Below are 17,778 nucleotides of genomic sequence, written 5' to 3'. Positions count from 1 at the left end.
TCCCTACAAGCTGTCCGTGAGTAATTTTTCGCTAAAATTGATGGTTTTCCCTGCAAAGTGAAAAAACTGTTTTCCTCAATTATTTGTTTAAATAGAAAAGTTAGCTAATAAAAGTTTTTGACTCACGAGACGAGAGATGTCTTGTATTATGTTCCTTTAGACAATTTTACAATAATCTAGCGGATAGGACTTTTTTCGAGTTTCTCTTTTATTTTCGCTAATTTTCCTGGTGTATTTGTGCCCTGGCACCCAACACAGTCTGACTGTATTATTGGTGGCCAGTTCAGTCAGCATATGTAAACAATCCCACACCAGTTTTGAACTTATCTTGTGTGCACCTAAAGCTTTATGAAGCACTACAATTATTTTGAGCTTCCCTGTATACCCCTTCATTTTTGACACGACCTTTCCGAACACCCTGTATATAGAAGATTCTATATAAAATAAAATTTCAATCGCGAATAAATTGTTACCATCTTCAGCAGAGCCTATGGAACTTGCCAATAATACAAATAATAATTTATTAATTAATAAATTAATAATTAATTGAATATAATACCAAAAACTCGTATTTAATTATAAAAGCGACTTTTTGCTTTTCAAAGAGTAGTGGTACCTACCTATTTTAAATGCTACTACAGCTTTGAAAAGCTCGGAAAGATATGGAATTAGTAGGACGACTTTATAGAGACAAATAATGTACTTCAGTAACAAATATAAACTTCTTGTTTCCCACTGCATCGCTGACAAGATCAGTAACAAACTTGATCCAACGAGTGCTCCTCCTTTCCAAGAAAAAGATGTTTTCTTTTCATCATTTATTGAAATAAACCATACATTTATTTGTCTTAGAATATACCTACCAACAGATAATTATATACTTAATTTGAAGAGAAATATACATTTACTAAATTTATTATTGTATTAATGGTCCTTCAATATAAAACAGTACATATTTAACAAATATTAAGGATTAAAAGATAATTTTCAAAATACTAATAGCTAGTACTGCGAGTACGGAGGTCCTCAGATTTATTGCAGAATTACAGATGTTAGTATCGCAAAAGGAGCACGTTCGAACTTTTCCATAGCCGCTTATGATGTTGGATAAATACGTACAGGTGTCCATGCCCTTCAGATTTTTCGGCATGCAGCTTCTGATGGTCATATTTGTTTGATGGACAGCTGAAAATCAAAAGAAAAACTTAGTAGACAAAAACAATTCTTGTTCCAATTGTTGGGGATTAAAAGCGCGGCTTTATTAACTATTTCCAGGGAGTAAAATGTCACTTTGAATGCATTCGCGTCAAATTTAAAAGAAATGAATATTTATTTATAAGTGCAGTTTATTTATTTTGTGTACGTAACAATAAAATTACAATAAAAAATGAATAAACATCCAAATAAAAGTATGAATTACGATAAACAAAATGCAATGTATTTTGTTGCGTATCTATGTGTGTTGTCAATGAACAATTGCATAAATAATAAAACAGCAATAAAAAAGAACAAAGTAGCTAAAATACAAACAATTAATTTGATAAAAAGTATATATCAATCAATTACTTAAAAAATATATACAAATCATTTAAAACAAAATATGAAAATGAATTCGGACAAACAAAAAAGTCACTGAAAAACAAACAGAACAACTGTGAGGGCAGATAAATGGTTTCTAGAGAAGAATTTAATATATCAATTTATCATAAAAAATTATCAATTGATGAAAAGGTCATTAAAACAATATTTAAATATAATATTTAAAAAAACAAACATATCAAAATTATTAATTAAATTGCTGATCTAGCCTACACAATCAAACAAGTAAATATAAAAGTATGTATATTTAAAAGAGGGAAAAATAGCTGCCTTTTCCAGTGAGATAAAACCACCGCCATATAATTAAATTCATCGTGTAATGAATTGAGTCAAATTTAAGAATCAAATTTAAAAAAATTTAGATTACTTTTCCTTTAATATAATTTTGTCTATGAAAAAACTTTAATATGTGTGGTCGTCTTCAAAATAAATATTAAAATATGTGTACCTAGGTCTCTGGAGCTGCCAGTTTATAGTAGGACAAAAAATAAATTAAAAAACTATGAAAAACAAGAAAATTATAATATACTACTGGGTGTTGTCATTTGATTACCACTTGCTTGATAATGCCACTGTAGATTGTACTTGAATTTTTTGTTTTGGCTGTGTTGTATCCGACTTTTTGTCTATAGAATTATTATGTGACTTTATATATAACATCTCGATAATCAGTGCTTGTTGTTAATTAAATCATTAAAATTAAAATTATAACTGTATATGAAATAATAGAATGGCCTTTTTTCTTTTTGTTTAAGATTACAAGGTGATTTGTCAAAATCAATAACATTGAATTCCATAAACTAAATGACACAGATGTTGTTTTTTAATTTAGGTATATTTTGTTGAAGAAAAATAGGATATGTCAGTAGATTCACTAAATAGTATTTGTAAAGGTGTTTGAACCGTTGCAAGACGCAGAAGCAATCTGAGTCTCAAATTTATATATGTATTTTTTTCAAATTGGTATCAATAGATCCCTTAGATTAATTAAGGCAGTTTTGTATATAGTCCAGGCGATAGAGCAGTAAAAGTAAGCTTTGGCGTTTGTGTTTGAAGTTATCTATTTGGTTGTACAGAAAAATCCCAAATATTATGTAGAATAAGAATCCGAGTTTGCCTATTCCAAAAAACCATTTTGCTAAATTCAGGGAAACAAGAAACATACAAAATGAATGAAAAATGACCCATTTCTCGACATATTTTTCTCTGTAACATTGAAAGTAAGCCCTAAATAAAAAGAAAAGTCATTCTTTACCTTTTCTTTATTTGACAATTTTCTATTTTCTAAGTTACAACAACTGCGAATCAAAAAAGTTGAATTTTGAATTAACAATGGGTCGTCATATGTATATTTGGAACAATTTTTAAAATAAGTAAATATTTTTAAATATTGATGAAACTTTGTGAACAAATAGTAACATATGTTAATTTTTCGATCGACAGGATTGTTAATTAAGAAAATTTTAAAAAGTTTATCGCGTACCGTGGGTTTAAATTAAGGTTTAGTGTGCCCTATGCACACCATTTTTTAGAGATACCTGTTGTCATAATAAACAATGATCAATATTAAAAAATACCTATTTTTACACTTTTGTAATCATTTAGAATTTATCGATTGCATAGAAAATTCCCTGGGCAATAAATAATTGTTTATAGAGCAAAATGTTGAAAAATTAAAAAAAAATTCTAAATGGTTATAAAAGTGTTAAAATAGGTATTTTTAATATTGATCATTGTTTATTATGACAACAAATATCTCTAAAAATTGTGTGACCTTTCTAAACCTTAATTTAAACTCACGGTACGCGATAAACTTTTTGAAATTTTCTTAATTAACAGTCCTGTCAATCGGAAACCACGCTATCGATAGTTGCAAAATTTTCAGGGTAGAATTGACATATGTTTTACTATTTGTTCACAAAGTTTCATTAATATTTATAAATATTTACTTATTTTAAAAATTGTTCCAAATATGCATATGATTTTCTACTATTTTTCGCCCATTGTTATACAAAATTCAATTTTTTTGATTCGCAATTCTTGTAACTTTATAGAAAATCGTCAAATAAGCAAAAAATAAAGAATGAATTTTTTTATTTAGGACTTACTTTCAATGTTACAGGGAAAAATATGTCGAAAAACGGGTCATTTTTCGTTCTTTTTGTATGTTTGTTGTTCCCCTGAATTTAACGATGGTTATTTGGAATAAGCAAACTCTGATTCTTATTCTACATAATATTTGGGATTTTTCTGTACAACAAAATAGATTACTTGAAATACAGTGTGGCAGATTTATGCTGGGACCGAATATTTTTAAATCCAATTGTTCAATAAATACATAATAATAACAATTGAATCTACTTTCTCTAGAAATAAATCCACTCTGTATATTAAAGATTCATTTTAGCAAATGTAGTAAAATTCCCATTTAAACTAGTAGTAATGGTTACGAGAATAATATTTATTCTACGATTTTAATTTAAACTAAACTAAAATTATCTTTAAGCATATATTTTAATTTATTTTCTATTCAAAATGCAATTAATATGTTATGCATATAATATCTAATATTTTCTTATATTAAATCAACATGCAAAAGGGTAGTACATATACTAATTGAGTTAAGAATTTAGGACACATAAATATTAAATTTTAATAATTTTTTAATATTTTCTATTACAAACTTTTGTAATTTTTGTTTAGTTCTATTCAAACTGATATTAGCTAAAACTGAAATAATGGCAATTTCAGGAATGAAAATGAAACTATATATTTTTTTGAGGTGTAAAAAGCTAATAACGCGAATGACACATTAAAAGTTAAAAGCTGCCTTAAAACTGTCGATGGACTTTTAGTACAAACATCCTAGATTTACGAGGAAATTAAATTTTACATAAAATTCCGTATCTAGCAAGCATTATACTAATATTTATGTTGGCAGCTGTTTTCACAACAATGTTTTTTGATTTCCTGCATATACCATTTTCATAAATTACTTGTATTACATGGCATTTACTGGAAGTGTAATTGGAGATCATTACTTTAAATAAATATAATATTAATTCCGTCTGTAATGAGTTCCGCTGGCAAACGTAATAAATCGGTATTTATATAGAGACCTCCGATATTAAAAGCACGACATTTATAACTAATGCAGGCTTAAAAACATCGTACTACGTCTAAGTAATGGTGCAATAAATTATATATTTCCTCCTGCTCCGTTAATGCAACGGTTATACTGGGCATTTCAGGACAAGGTACCATAATTAAACTATGAGTAATAGAACATTATAAATCGATAGATGGATGTATAATAGTTGTTTATTGTACTAGAACTAAATCAGAGAGTAATATTTAATAGAGTGAATTAATTTCACGAGGTAATAATATATTTTATCCACAATCACCTTATAATCGGACTTTTATCCACACATATGAACCGTCTAAAGTGATACTTTATCCACTAGTGGAATAAATAACTTCATTTCACTAGTAGAATAATGAAAAAATAATAAACCTATAATAAATCAAATTTAATTTATATACTTATTAACACTAACTTTTACATTTATACTAATAGACATTTCGTTTTTTTTTGTTTTATCAGATTTAACTTCCTTTCCGTTAATAATAACCCTTGTACCATTGTTGCCATGCTTGTTATATTTTCCTATATCTATATTTTTGTGGATCTTTATAGTAGCCTTCAACATCGAATAGTTCGACCAGATAGATGCAATTGCATATTTTTTCTTAAAATTTAAAAAATACGATAGCATGACTTCATTTATTGTCATTACTCTTCGTTTTTTCCTCCAAATAATTGATAATAAACAACGTACCGTAGCAACCAGGTACAACAAAACCTACCACGTTTCATTGAGCACTAGTAAGAAATATCAAGTCGTGCGCATATTCCAATAATTCTGACTCCACAAATATGAGTGCGATGTGACTATGGATAAAACGTTGTATTGCATTCGTGTTTTAATTGCCTTTTATCCTCTTAATAATTCTTGAGTGGATAAAATGCTACTTAAAACACTTATACAGTAAATAACTATTATTGTGTATAATTTTCAATTATTTTCTACATTTTGAGTGACATAAGGGCTAGTATATTATTATTATGTGACAACTAGCTTTTCCTAGCAATTATTTACAGAATAATTTTACACTATTTAGACGTTAAACTGTTGATTATATACCAAACGCTATCCCTGTCACAATAAGAAGACGGATCAGAATCCTTTGTCGATTCGACGACAGCCCCGAATTTTCTAAATTTCACGCGACAATATCTTATTTCTGACGGGCGTAATGGAATTTATGGTATCTTATACAGGGCCAATCCCACCTATAAATTTTTTCTGGATTGCTCGTCTAGTTAGAAACGGACACATCGAGTGGGCGCATCATTCCTTTGTTTGGAAGTTGCCGCTTATGTTTTATCGCAGATGATATAGAAATGTGTTTGTGGAAAAAAATGCGGTGCGATGCGGACCAAAATTATGACCAATGGTAGAATATTTGCAGTTTTTATAATTAAAATTATTCTCTATAGGTTATGTAGTAGTTATTACAATTACAATTTTAATATTTTTGACAAATTAAAAGAATTTAGTGATTTTTAAGGCTCCACGGCCAGTGGAGTCCTTTTTTTTGTTCCCTGGTGATGGTACTAACATCATCAGCTCCGTACACCTAGTAAGTGGCCTCAGTCGCAGCAGAATTCTTGCAAAATCAACGTTAATGATGATGATGTGAAGAACAGCGAAACGCTTTAATTACAGTCCGAAGACGTTCCACGCATTCTACGTAGCAAACAAGTGAATGACGTGAGTTTATTTAACAGGACATTAACCTAAACTCATAATCCACAGACACTGTACACTATTACAATCTGCTCACCCAATAATACAGACTGGATATACGAAAACAAAATTAGCTTTGTAGTTCTTCATGGATACTTGTTTCCAGGACTATGTGCAATGAGAAGCACAATTTCGGTTGAAGTTTTAAGGGTAGTTTTTGGTATTTTAAACTTACTGGAGGATGGTGGAGCATTTCCCAGATAGATGGGCCTCATCCGTAGAACAGACAGTTTTATGAGCACCTCCGTTATTTGACTGACAGGCTTTTATTGAAAAAAGACATTTTTAAAACTGGCACGCATTCTAAATACTTGGCAATTAATTAACAATTAATGTAAAATTGTTAATTGAAGTACGAATCATGCGCCGTTTTGACGAGGTTATTAAACAAAAAGCGAGCCATAGCTAACCAAGTTTCATTTCCCTGATGTGTCGAGTCACACGCCGTAATGAGGCTTTACTCCTTAGGCTTCCCGATTATGAACATTAGGATGAGCCTAGCTGTTCTAGTAGCGAATTCGCCACCACAGAGTCTAGCCCGAGAGCAACAAGGGCAAGTCAAAGCTAAGGCTAAGGAAGTACAATGTAGGTCTGACCAGGTATAACAACCCAAAAAACATTGTACTTTAATTATAAAGAATATTTTTGTCTATGCCTCTTTTAAATCAAGGATTAATTTTTTTTTCAAATTTATCAGAAAGTCATATTCTTCTAATATAATATAATAGTTTAGTTTAATATCCGGTTCCAGTGACGTGCAACTAGTATGAGACCATTTTTCGGGATAAAAAGTGAAAAACACTACCTACTTTTATATATCTTCGCTGTCGATTTAGTTAAATATTACACTTAAGTACACCTTGAAAATACAGTTTTGCTATAAATGAGGTTTCTTTAAAATCATGAACCAGGCTATTGCCATTGCAATGCACTGAGAGTAAAGTAGTAATTCGTGTAAATTTTAATGTTTTTGCCAAAACATTGGAATTCTCGTAATGGATATTTTTGCAGTACATTTGTAGCATATAGTAATTGTTTAAAGTTGTATTTTATTTAATTGGATATTTATGTTATAGCGAAAGGAAAAAAAAAGAACATTTAATTAGTATATTTGATTAATTTATTTAAATTTACTATAATATATCAATGAATTATCATAATTATCTGACGAAAATCCGCATAAAACTCAATAGATTTTATTTTGTGGATCTATCTTTCTTACTCTACCAACTTGAATTATGTTCAATTTTTAAATAAAGAACGTTTTCCTTTGCCTTGCCAATGTTGTAGCCTGCATGTGCACCAGATCTAAGTTTTTTAGCAAAATAACAGTTTAGGTGTCGTAAATGTACAGGGTTAGTCACTATAATCTACCAACTTATTGTGAGTTTATTATTGAAATTACAAAACAATGTTTAATACAAAAGTTTTAGCTTTTTTATGAATTTTTATAATACAGTTTTAGAAGAATCAACTGAATAATGGAAATCACTAAATTAATATATTTTTTAATATTTTTCAAAAATAGTTTTAAACTGAAATATGTCGATAAGTCTTGAAACAAATAGTAACGTATTATATATTTTTGAAATGAGAAAAATTTTACGAAGTATGCACTAATATAGGGGTGTCCCATTAAAGAATTTCTTAATTTAGTGATTTCTATTATTCAATTGTTTTTTTTATTCTTTTAAAAAATTCTTAATTAAAAAATTCATAAAAAAGCTAAAACTTTTGTAATTTTAACAATAAACTCACAATAAGTTGTCAGATTATAGTGACTAACTCTGTACAGATGTGGATAATGTAGATTTATATTTTGGGCAAATTACACAAAAAGTGTAAAATTACATGCTTAATGTAACTTTCCTTGTATGACATAATTTTACATTGCCTACTTTGGGGTATTTCACTGACGCTGGAACGAAACATTATTACAAATTCCTAATTGCACTACTTGGATTTCTGATTCTAATAATACTTCCACTATTTCGCGTTACAATTAAACCAAATAAAAACAAATGTCCATCTACATTTCGCGCATAACGATGATGCTAACGTTAAACATCGGATTAGGTCAGTTTTAGATACCGTGTAGGCGTTTTATAATGATTTAAAACTTGGCAAAGCAAGAGCAGCTGTTATTGCAGTTGTATTAAATTGGAACTGAAAAGCACAAAGACAGTAATTCTTGCAGATGATAACTAGACTTTCAAGAAATTATTAAGTGCGTATGATAAGCTACGCGGTGTTGGTATCATTCACACGTGAAAGTTGCTTCCTCTATTTATACAGGGTGATTCAGCCATAACGTAGTTAGTTTTAAGGAAGGGAAGATAGGGAAGAATGAGTAGAATACGGATACACAATTAAAACATTTTTAAATCATTATTTAAACACCTTTTCGGTCCTACCGTAATATTCGATCATTAACCTAGCTGTTAATACGTTTTTAATCCGTAATTATCGATAACGAATAATCAAAGCATTTTATCCCAGACAAAAGAATGAATAATATATTGTTTTTACATTTTACACGTTAACAAATATTATTTATTTGTTAATAAAAACAAAAGTTTAACGATAATAATTGTTTTCGAATGTTAGATTATTACAATTTAGTATTTTTAATATTGTTAATATTTTCACTATAATTTATAATTGAATATGAGTTTTTAGTATTACATTCAATTAATAATTCAGTTTGTAGTACGTATAGCGTACGTATAGTGTGACTTATTGCTTTTCAAAGAGTTGCCTATTTAAAATGTCAGTACGGCTAAAAAGACACCCACTTATCCGTTCATAGCATTTTGTTAATAAAGTTGGAATCCGCTGTACTTTGAATTTGAAACTAATTGCAAAATTCAAGACGCCTGGGGAAATCAGCTGTTTCGCTTCAACGTCCGAAAGGTCTATTGTCCACCCCTGTTGCGTACTAGGGCGCTGAATTAACGGAAGTTAGGGGGTAATTTGATTATTTTTTAAAAGGTTAAGTACAATTTTTTTTTCGATTTTCTATTTATTAGGCCATCCGAATACGTGGTTAAAATTAATGACATTATGACTGAATCGCCCTGTATATTCGTATGGATAATATGATATAATAAAACGAAGTAGATATCGATTTATCATTTAATATATTTTTGAACTGATGTAGGTATTTAATTATTAAAAAATGGCGAAGGCGCTGGTGTATACTTGCACTATTTATTTCCACATTGGTGTCACTGTGATGTTGTACAGTGTTACAGGAATGTTAGGCAAGCTCTCTAGAGGTGATATAAGTTGTTAAACCAAGAAAGAAGTTACGAGATACAGGGTGTTAAATAAAAAGTTGAAAAGCTCCAATTCCTTTTATAAATTGTGTAAAACTGAATTTAGTCCCACCAAAATTCGGTATATCTAATTGTAAGTAGGTACAGTATTGGCAAGTCCATTAAAGAAAATTTTACTTTTTCTCAATAATGACTTTCTTTTCTGATGAAAAATGTTATATATCTAATTCTTTGATTAATTTTCCGAGCCTGTCAATAGACTGTATTTTGTATTTGATTTTACTGAAACTGAAAAGATGCAAGATATATTTTTTATTTTGAATTTTCTCCTCAAAGAATGTCACCTTCATTTCATTAAAATACAAGGTGTTGAATTTAAAAATATATGTACTAATTATTGACATTTCTTTGGAGCTTCTTGATGTAAGAAGATGAACTGTGCGCTAATAAATTTACCTACTCGCAAAAAATATACAGGAATTTTTTGTTAGAAATACAATTTCAATTACGAGGTAATTATTGTAACAAAAATTATTTTAATTATCTGAGGGTATAATTTTTTGTACACTACTGGAAAAAATGAAAGGAATAAAAAATTTTCATAAATTTTTTAATGATCTTCGAAAGGCCGTATCTCAATGAAAAATGGTCGTATCGAGACTATAGTTTCAAGATCTTTAGACAAAGCTGTGGTTATCGAGGAATCAAAAGAAATACCTCTAGAAAAAAAGTTAATAGCAGTTTTTTTCAGGACTGTCCATTTAATAATTTTGCAGCAATTTTGACACAAAAATTAAATTAGGAAAACACGAATGCAAATAAATAAAAATGTTATAGTAGCTGTTCAAAGGGACCACCATTTACACCCATACAAAGATTTACTCGACGAAGAAAATTAAAATGTACTCTTTGCATAATTTCTTCGTCACCTCTAAGAGTATTTGTTGCATCTAGTTTCTCTTAGTTTTCTACCTATGTCTTGTAAATCATGGACTTAAGATGACCCCATAAAAAATAATCCAATGGATGTAAATTGGGAGAACGAATTTACAGGAGCGTTATTACCTCTACCCATAAACTTGTTTGGGTACTGCTGATTTCAGTAGTTACGAAAAGCGTATACATCAACATTATATGGAATACGTCGAAACCAATAAGCGTGTTTGTTAAAAAGTCTCATTTTTATTTAAAGAATATCAGGAACAATTGTAAATAATTTTTTTCTAATTTAATTTTTGTGATAGAAATTACAAATTTCGAATAAACCATCAGAGTAATCGAGTACCTTTTTTGTAGTAAATAGTTTACTTAATCTACATTTAATACTTAACATTCTTTGCTTCCATTGGTGTACAATTACGGAAGATATAATTACTAAAACTCCCATATTCTACGCCAATGGATTGATATTATACATAATAAGAGTGTAGATCCCTGGATCTGGGCGAGGTCCGGAACATTTTCAAAATTGAAAAATGTTTAAAAAATACCTATTTTATCTGAGTTTTTTACTTATATCTTGGAACCTATGCATTTTGGAAGAATATTGTTGAGGAAAAAAGTTTTAGAATTGAATTTTGCGCAATACATTGTAAGTTAAAAATGTTTAAATTTATTACCTATGCCACAAAATAGCAATAATTGTTTAAAAAAAGGCAAAATAATCAAGTTTTTTGGATATTTTTTAAAAGGCATTCTAATTTTGGTAAAAAAAACTTTAAAGCATAATAAAACAACACACCAAATTTCATTAAAATCGGTTCGAGTTTTCGCAAAATAATTTAAAAATTTTTCGAATTTTCAAAATGTTGCACAGCCTCAAATAAAGCATCTAGATATTTGAAAATTTTTTCACATAAAAAAAACCGCTCAACCTTTCAAATGGTTTTTGAAAATTTGAAATCGGTTGATCAGGACGGCCACAATCAATTTTTAAAGTTAACTTATTTTTTATTTTTAAACAATTGGATTACATTACAAAAAACTAAACTGCAAATTGATAAATGTAATCTAATTGTTAAAAAAAAAAACAGTGTTAATTTTAAAAATTTACTGTGACCATTTGAAAAATTGAGCGGTGTTTTCTAGTGAAAAAATTTTCAAGTATCTAGATGCTTTATTTGAGGCTGTGCAACATTTTCAAAATTCGAAAGATTTCTTCTAAATTTTTTTCAAAAAATTATTTTGCGAAAACTCGAACGGATATTAATGAAATTTGATGTGTTGTTCTATTATACTCTAGTTTTTTTACGAACATTAGTATGCCCTCGGAGCAATTAAAATATTTAAAAAAATTATCCAAAAAACTTATTTTGTCTTTTTTTCATCAATTATTACTATTTTACAACATCGGTAATAAATTTAATCATTTTTAACTTACAGTATATTGTGCAAAATTCAATTCTAAAACTTTTTTCTTCTTCAATATTCTTCCAAAATGCATAGGTTTCCAAGATATAAGTAAAAAACATTTTGAAAATGTTCCGGACCTCGCCCAGATCTAGAGATCTACACTTTTATTGTGTGACTTGTCCTGAAGGAATTCCAGTGGAATTTAGCTTGCCCCCTCTTACATCCAAGTAGTGGGATATTTCTAAAGATCCGCCCTGGTATATATATTTAAAATTGTATTTCGAATAAAAAATCCTATCCTGTACTTTTTTTTAAAAAATAATAAATTTAGAAGTAGGTATCTTGTTTCCGAAATCAGTTGAACAAGTATAAAAACGCCTAGCAATAAAATTTAATGAGTTTCATAGGCGTCTTAAAAAAGCTTTCTGCTAAAGGTAAAAAATTATAATAATTTGTATATAATGAGTAGAAAATATCTATTATATGTTCATTTGGCCAACAACATATTTGAATTATTTATCCCCTCAAACAATTTTATTATATTGATGGTAAATTTCTTCTTGTTCCGTTTCAAAATCTCCAAAATGGCACGTTGTAATGATTAATAGAATGCGCCTATAATAAATAAAAATTACATGAATCACAGCAAATTCCGCATTGCTGCACTACTATTCAATTTGTCAACAACTGAAATTTATGACCGGTCACCCAGTGCGGCTGTGTTTGTGCACCGGCTGAACCTGGTACATACTGCCTAGCTCATTGGTCTTCAATTGAGATCGGAAAGACTATAAGACACATTTAAACTGTATTCCACTGTGTGATAAGTTATTATTTGCGAACGCCAATGCGAATAATTCGAGCTATTCCCGACGCAGGTGAGGCATCCTGTACGAGTCGTGGGAGACGTTGCGGCGACTTCACTCACGTAATTATCCTTCTCGCCTCCCTTTGACCGCGGCCCGCTAAACGACCGATTTGTTTGTTTTAGTAACAGGTGTATAGCTTTCCTTAAAATAATACGTACGCTCTCTCCGCGGCGAGCTAAAATTAAATCGCGGGCGGCGGCGACTTCAATCATTAAAACGTCGAACTAATGACACGGCTCTGGACAGTCGAAGATTAAAATGTTGGCGTTTCTTACTTTCTTCCAACGGGATGAATGGGCGAGCTATATATATTGAGACTCATTCATAATTTTTAAGTTTCGTTTATGTTTGGTGCGTCTATTTATAGGTTTTATTGTAGCGAAGCGTTTGTTTTCGGAAGATGAATGGAAATGGATCTGTTCACAGATTAAAGGAAAGCTGAGCGGTATGGAGTGTTGTGCATATATCACTTGACTCCCTTGGATTGTTACAAGGAACAGATGCGGTTGATTTGTTTCGAAGACAGTGACGCAACTTCAAAATTTGCGTTGAGAGTGGAGGGCGTGCTCAACCCCTTTCTTAAACAGAACTTCTACGCCAATGACTGTTTTAAAAAAAAAGATTATTTGCATTATCTACCTACAGTTTAACAAGAATAATGTCCCTTCTTCTGTTTCAAAATTCCTGTGCGTTTCCGAGTTATTTTGATTTTTAGTGTTTGTTGTGGTACTAAATTAAGTAATTTATTTATTATCAATTATCCACTAAATATTTAATTATTTCAAATAAACCTACCTAAATATGATTTGTTACGGATTCTAAAAAAGCCGAAATCTCTTATTCTTTATCTCTTTCCAATGTAGTCAAAACAAATATTTGTTATATCAAGCTATACTCAAATACAAGACTTTTATAAGTTGAAATCTGTTACATTACATACATACAATACATTATTGTGCAGTTGCCAAAAAGTTTTAAGAAGTTGTTAATTAAATATTGTTATAAATTCAAAACATTTCTCCATAAACATTAACATCAATGTTCATTCAATGTTTTTTTTTGTAATTTAGTTGCAGTACATTAGTATTTACACAGCACATAATAAATAAGGATTGTTAAAATTAGAGTACTAAACATATTTCAACTTAAAAATAAAAGTCTTGTGTTTGAGTATGGCTTAATATAACAAATATTTATTTTGACTACATTGGAAAGAGATAGAGAATAAGGGATTCCGGCTTTTTAGAATCCTTAACAAATCATATTTAGGTAGGTTTCGTTGAAAGAATTAAATATTTAGCCCATAGATGATAATAAATAAATTAATTTAGTACCACATCAAACACTAAAAATCAAAATAACTCGGAAACGCACATGAATTTCAAAACAGAAGAAGGGACATTATTTTTGTTAAACTGTATGTAGATAATGAAAGTAACAGTTTTTTTAAAAAATAGTCATTGGCGTAGAAGTTCTGTTTAAGAAAGGCGTTGAGCACCCCCTCCACTCCGCCACTGTGCAAGTTTTTGAACATTCTTATCGCTTGAACTTCTATCGCCTGTTAAAGTTTGTCTACAAAAAACTGACTCACCCTGTATAACTAATTATAACATGAACACTTACAGTAACCAAGAAAAACTAGATATGATTTTAATTTATAGAGAGAGCCGAAAGGACGATAAAGCTGCCAGGTATCTATACCAACATCGTTTTCCGCAGAGACAACTTCCATCAGATAAAATTTTCGATAAGTTAGCCAAGAATTTGGCAGCAGATGGAAGTTTTCAAAAGAAAAGAAGAGTTTTTAAACCCAGAAGGGCAAGATATGAAGAACATTCGATAAAGATGTTAAATGGCCTGTTAGATCTCCGGATCTCACTTCTATAGATTTCTTTCTCTCACCTTACCTAAATGATATTGACGACCTTAAAAACAGAATAACAGTAGAATGTCGGAGATAAATGAGTAAAGAGGAAGCGATAAACAGATCAATTCTGTGTTTGGAAGTAAATGGAGGTCATTTTGAACATTTGAAATAAGTATTGTTTTAAATTGTTATCTTATTATCGTATTAAAAATAAAATATGTTACNAAAAAATATATTCAACACCCTGTATCTACGACATATGTTTATAGGAACTTCTATCGCCTGTTAAAGTTTGTCTACAAAAAACTGACTCACCCTGTATAACTAATTATAACATGAACACTTACAGTAACCAAGAAAAACTAGATATGATTTTAATTTATGGAGAGGGCCGAAAGAACGATAAAGCTGCCAGGTATCTATACCAACATCGTTTTCCGCAGAGACAACTTCTATCAGATAAAATTTTCGATAAGTTAGCCAAGAATTTGGCAGCAGATGGAAGTTTTCAAAAGAAAAGAAGAGTTTTAAACCCAGAAGGGCAAGAGATGAAGAACATTCGATAAAGATGTTAGATCTCCGGATCTCACTTCTATAGATTTCTTTCTCTGCCCTTACCTAAATGATATTGACGATCTTAAAAACAGAATAAGAGTAGAATGTCGGAGATAAATGAGTAAAGAGGAAGCGATAAACAGAGTAATTCTGTGTTTGGAAGCAAATGGAGGTCATTTTGAACATTTGAAATAAGTATTGTTTTAAATTGTTATCTTATTATCGTATTAAAAATAAAATATGATACTTTAAAAACATAGTAACTTGATTCCGTAGCTGCTTCATTTTTCAGAATAAAGCTACGAAAAGTAGGGTTAATCTTTTTTGCTGTTTTTCTAACAATAGTTCTAATGAAACTATAGCTGAACACAGAAAAAATACCTTCTAGAATTGTTAAAAAAATATATAGTGTGTCTTTTGAACAAAAACAGTTGACTGTAGCAATTTTGACATATGTTACCATGGAGACGATCCAATAATGTCATTTGATAGAGTTTGAGCGGCGATTTAAAAATGTATAGGGTTTGTTATAACTATTTGTTAAAATAAAAGAGATACAGGGCCGCGAATATCAAACTAAATCATCCGGTATACCCACTTAACTAAATAGGTGATAAAAAATTATTTAGATAAAATAATAACTTACTGTTAAAGTACAATGATTTCGCACAGACGTATTCAGTTGTTCCGAATAAGCCACGGAATATTTTGTTCAGTTTGGCTTCTAACGAGTCCCACTTTTCAAATTTGAAGTCACCATTTGCGAGGCTTCCAGAATCTGCCACACTTCGTCCGTTGACTAAGGTCGCAGAATTCGAACATGACATTATTGTTGCCCTGTCTTTATTGAAAGGGTCATTGCAGTACTCTCCATGGCATGCATAGCATTGAGACGAAAGAGTCAGAGCTGAAAAAAAATTTCAAACTTAAAATATCTCTAGTCAGCAATCTCTTAACAAAAATAAGATATTAACAGTAGTTCTAGTAGCAAACAATTTAATAAATGTACTTACAATGTTTGATTATCGAAAATATGACAAAAACACACATATAATAGCGGAATCGTAACATTATGAACCACCACGGTGAAAACTTTTGGAACAAATAGTTAATAGTGCGAAATATAGGAATATTTATATTTGAAACCAATATTCCACCCATTTAAATAAATAACATTACAGTGTTTACTGCGATAACGAATTTAACAATAAAATTTCATACAGGAAGTGCTGATAATTGTTCCAAATGTGCTACACCTTTATTTTTGGATTGACATTGGCGCAGATTTATAGCTTTTTAATTATTATTTGATTTGTTGCAATGGAGGTGCAGATACGGAATTCTGTAAATAGTTTTTCCTCAACCGCTGTTGCTCAAAATTCGTTCAAAGCATCACGAAAATCACTCAAGTGCAGGAAATAACTACATAACTTTTTTTTAATGTCAAATATTAAAATTCAGTTCAAATGCTTGAAGTTTGCCACATTATAGGGGATCCCAAAAATAACCGAACACCATTTTTACAGAATTTATTTTTTCATCAGTTCAAACGTTTTTTCCACTGCGCGAATCACCTTTTGTACTCATCCTTTCCGACGCCTTGCAGCGCCGCCTTCAATTTTTTTTCACCTCCAGAATGTCTGCAAAACGTTTCTCTTTCAGCTCCCTTTTCATCCGGGGAACAAACAAATCACGGGGTGCCAGATCAGGTGAGTAGAGTGGGTGAGGAAGCGGTGTCATGCGGTCTTTCGCCACAGAGATGGTTGTGTGAGCTGGAACACTGTCATGGTGGAAGAACCAGTCCCCACTTCGCCACAGTTTCACCCGAACACTTCAGCGCAACCGCCTCAAAACACTCAGAAGATTTGGTTCACTATTTGATGCTCGGGGACAACAACAACGTGAACAATTCCACGGAAAAACGTATCAATATTGTCTTCACGACCGGTTTGACTTGTCGGGTCTTTCTCGGCCGAAGTTTATGGCCTTCCACTGTGATGACTATTGCTTTGTCTCAGGGTCGTACTCATAACACCACGATTCATCCATGGTGATGATTTTGTCGAAAAAGTTCTCTTCCACTTTGAAATGGTCCAACAAGTCACGACAAGTCGCGACAAGTAGCGACAAGTAGCGACACAGCCGCGTTTTGAAAATAAATCAACAAGAGGGGGCGAATTTGTCGCGATTCGTCTCATTTGCAAATCCTCGGCTGAAATACGGTGCACTGAGCTACACGAAAGTCCAGATAATTCAGCAAATACATCAATAGTGTGCCTTTTATCTTTGAAGGTCGACCTAGGCATTGAATGTCTTCGATCGACCTTTTAATCGCGATTACTTTTCAAGGCATGTTCTTTGTAAGCTCTAGACAACATATCAAC

General features: G+C 30.8%; 1 protein-coding gene across 1 annotated transcript; it reads right to left on the bottom strand.

Moving 5' to 3' along the window:
- Nucleotides 1-868: 868 nt before the first annotated feature.
- On the bottom strand, nt 869-16,484 carry LOC108904244. The gene is made up of 3 exons (XM_018706720.1): nt 16,408-16,484; nt 16,041-16,301; nt 869-1,185 (listed from the first exon to the last, which is right to left on the bottom strand). The coding sequence occupies exons 1-3, from the start codon at nt 16,463-16,465 to the stop codon at nt 974-976; spliced, it is 531 nt and encodes a 176-aa protein (XP_018562236.1). The 5' UTR covers nt 16,466-16,484; the 3' UTR covers nt 869-973.
- Between the last annotated feature and the right edge of the window lie 1,294 nt (nt 16,485-17,778).

This window comes from Anoplophora glabripennis, unplaced genomic scaffold (assembly GCF_000390285.2).
Source record: "Anoplophora glabripennis isolate ALB-LARVAE unplaced genomic scaffold, Agla_2.0 scaffold13, whole genome shotgun sequence".
NCBI lineage: Eukaryota > Metazoa > Arthropoda > Insecta > Coleoptera > Cerambycidae > Anoplophora > Anoplophora glabripennis.
Note: the sequence above shows the minus strand (reverse complement) of the source record. Positions and strands in the feature narration are given on the sequence as shown.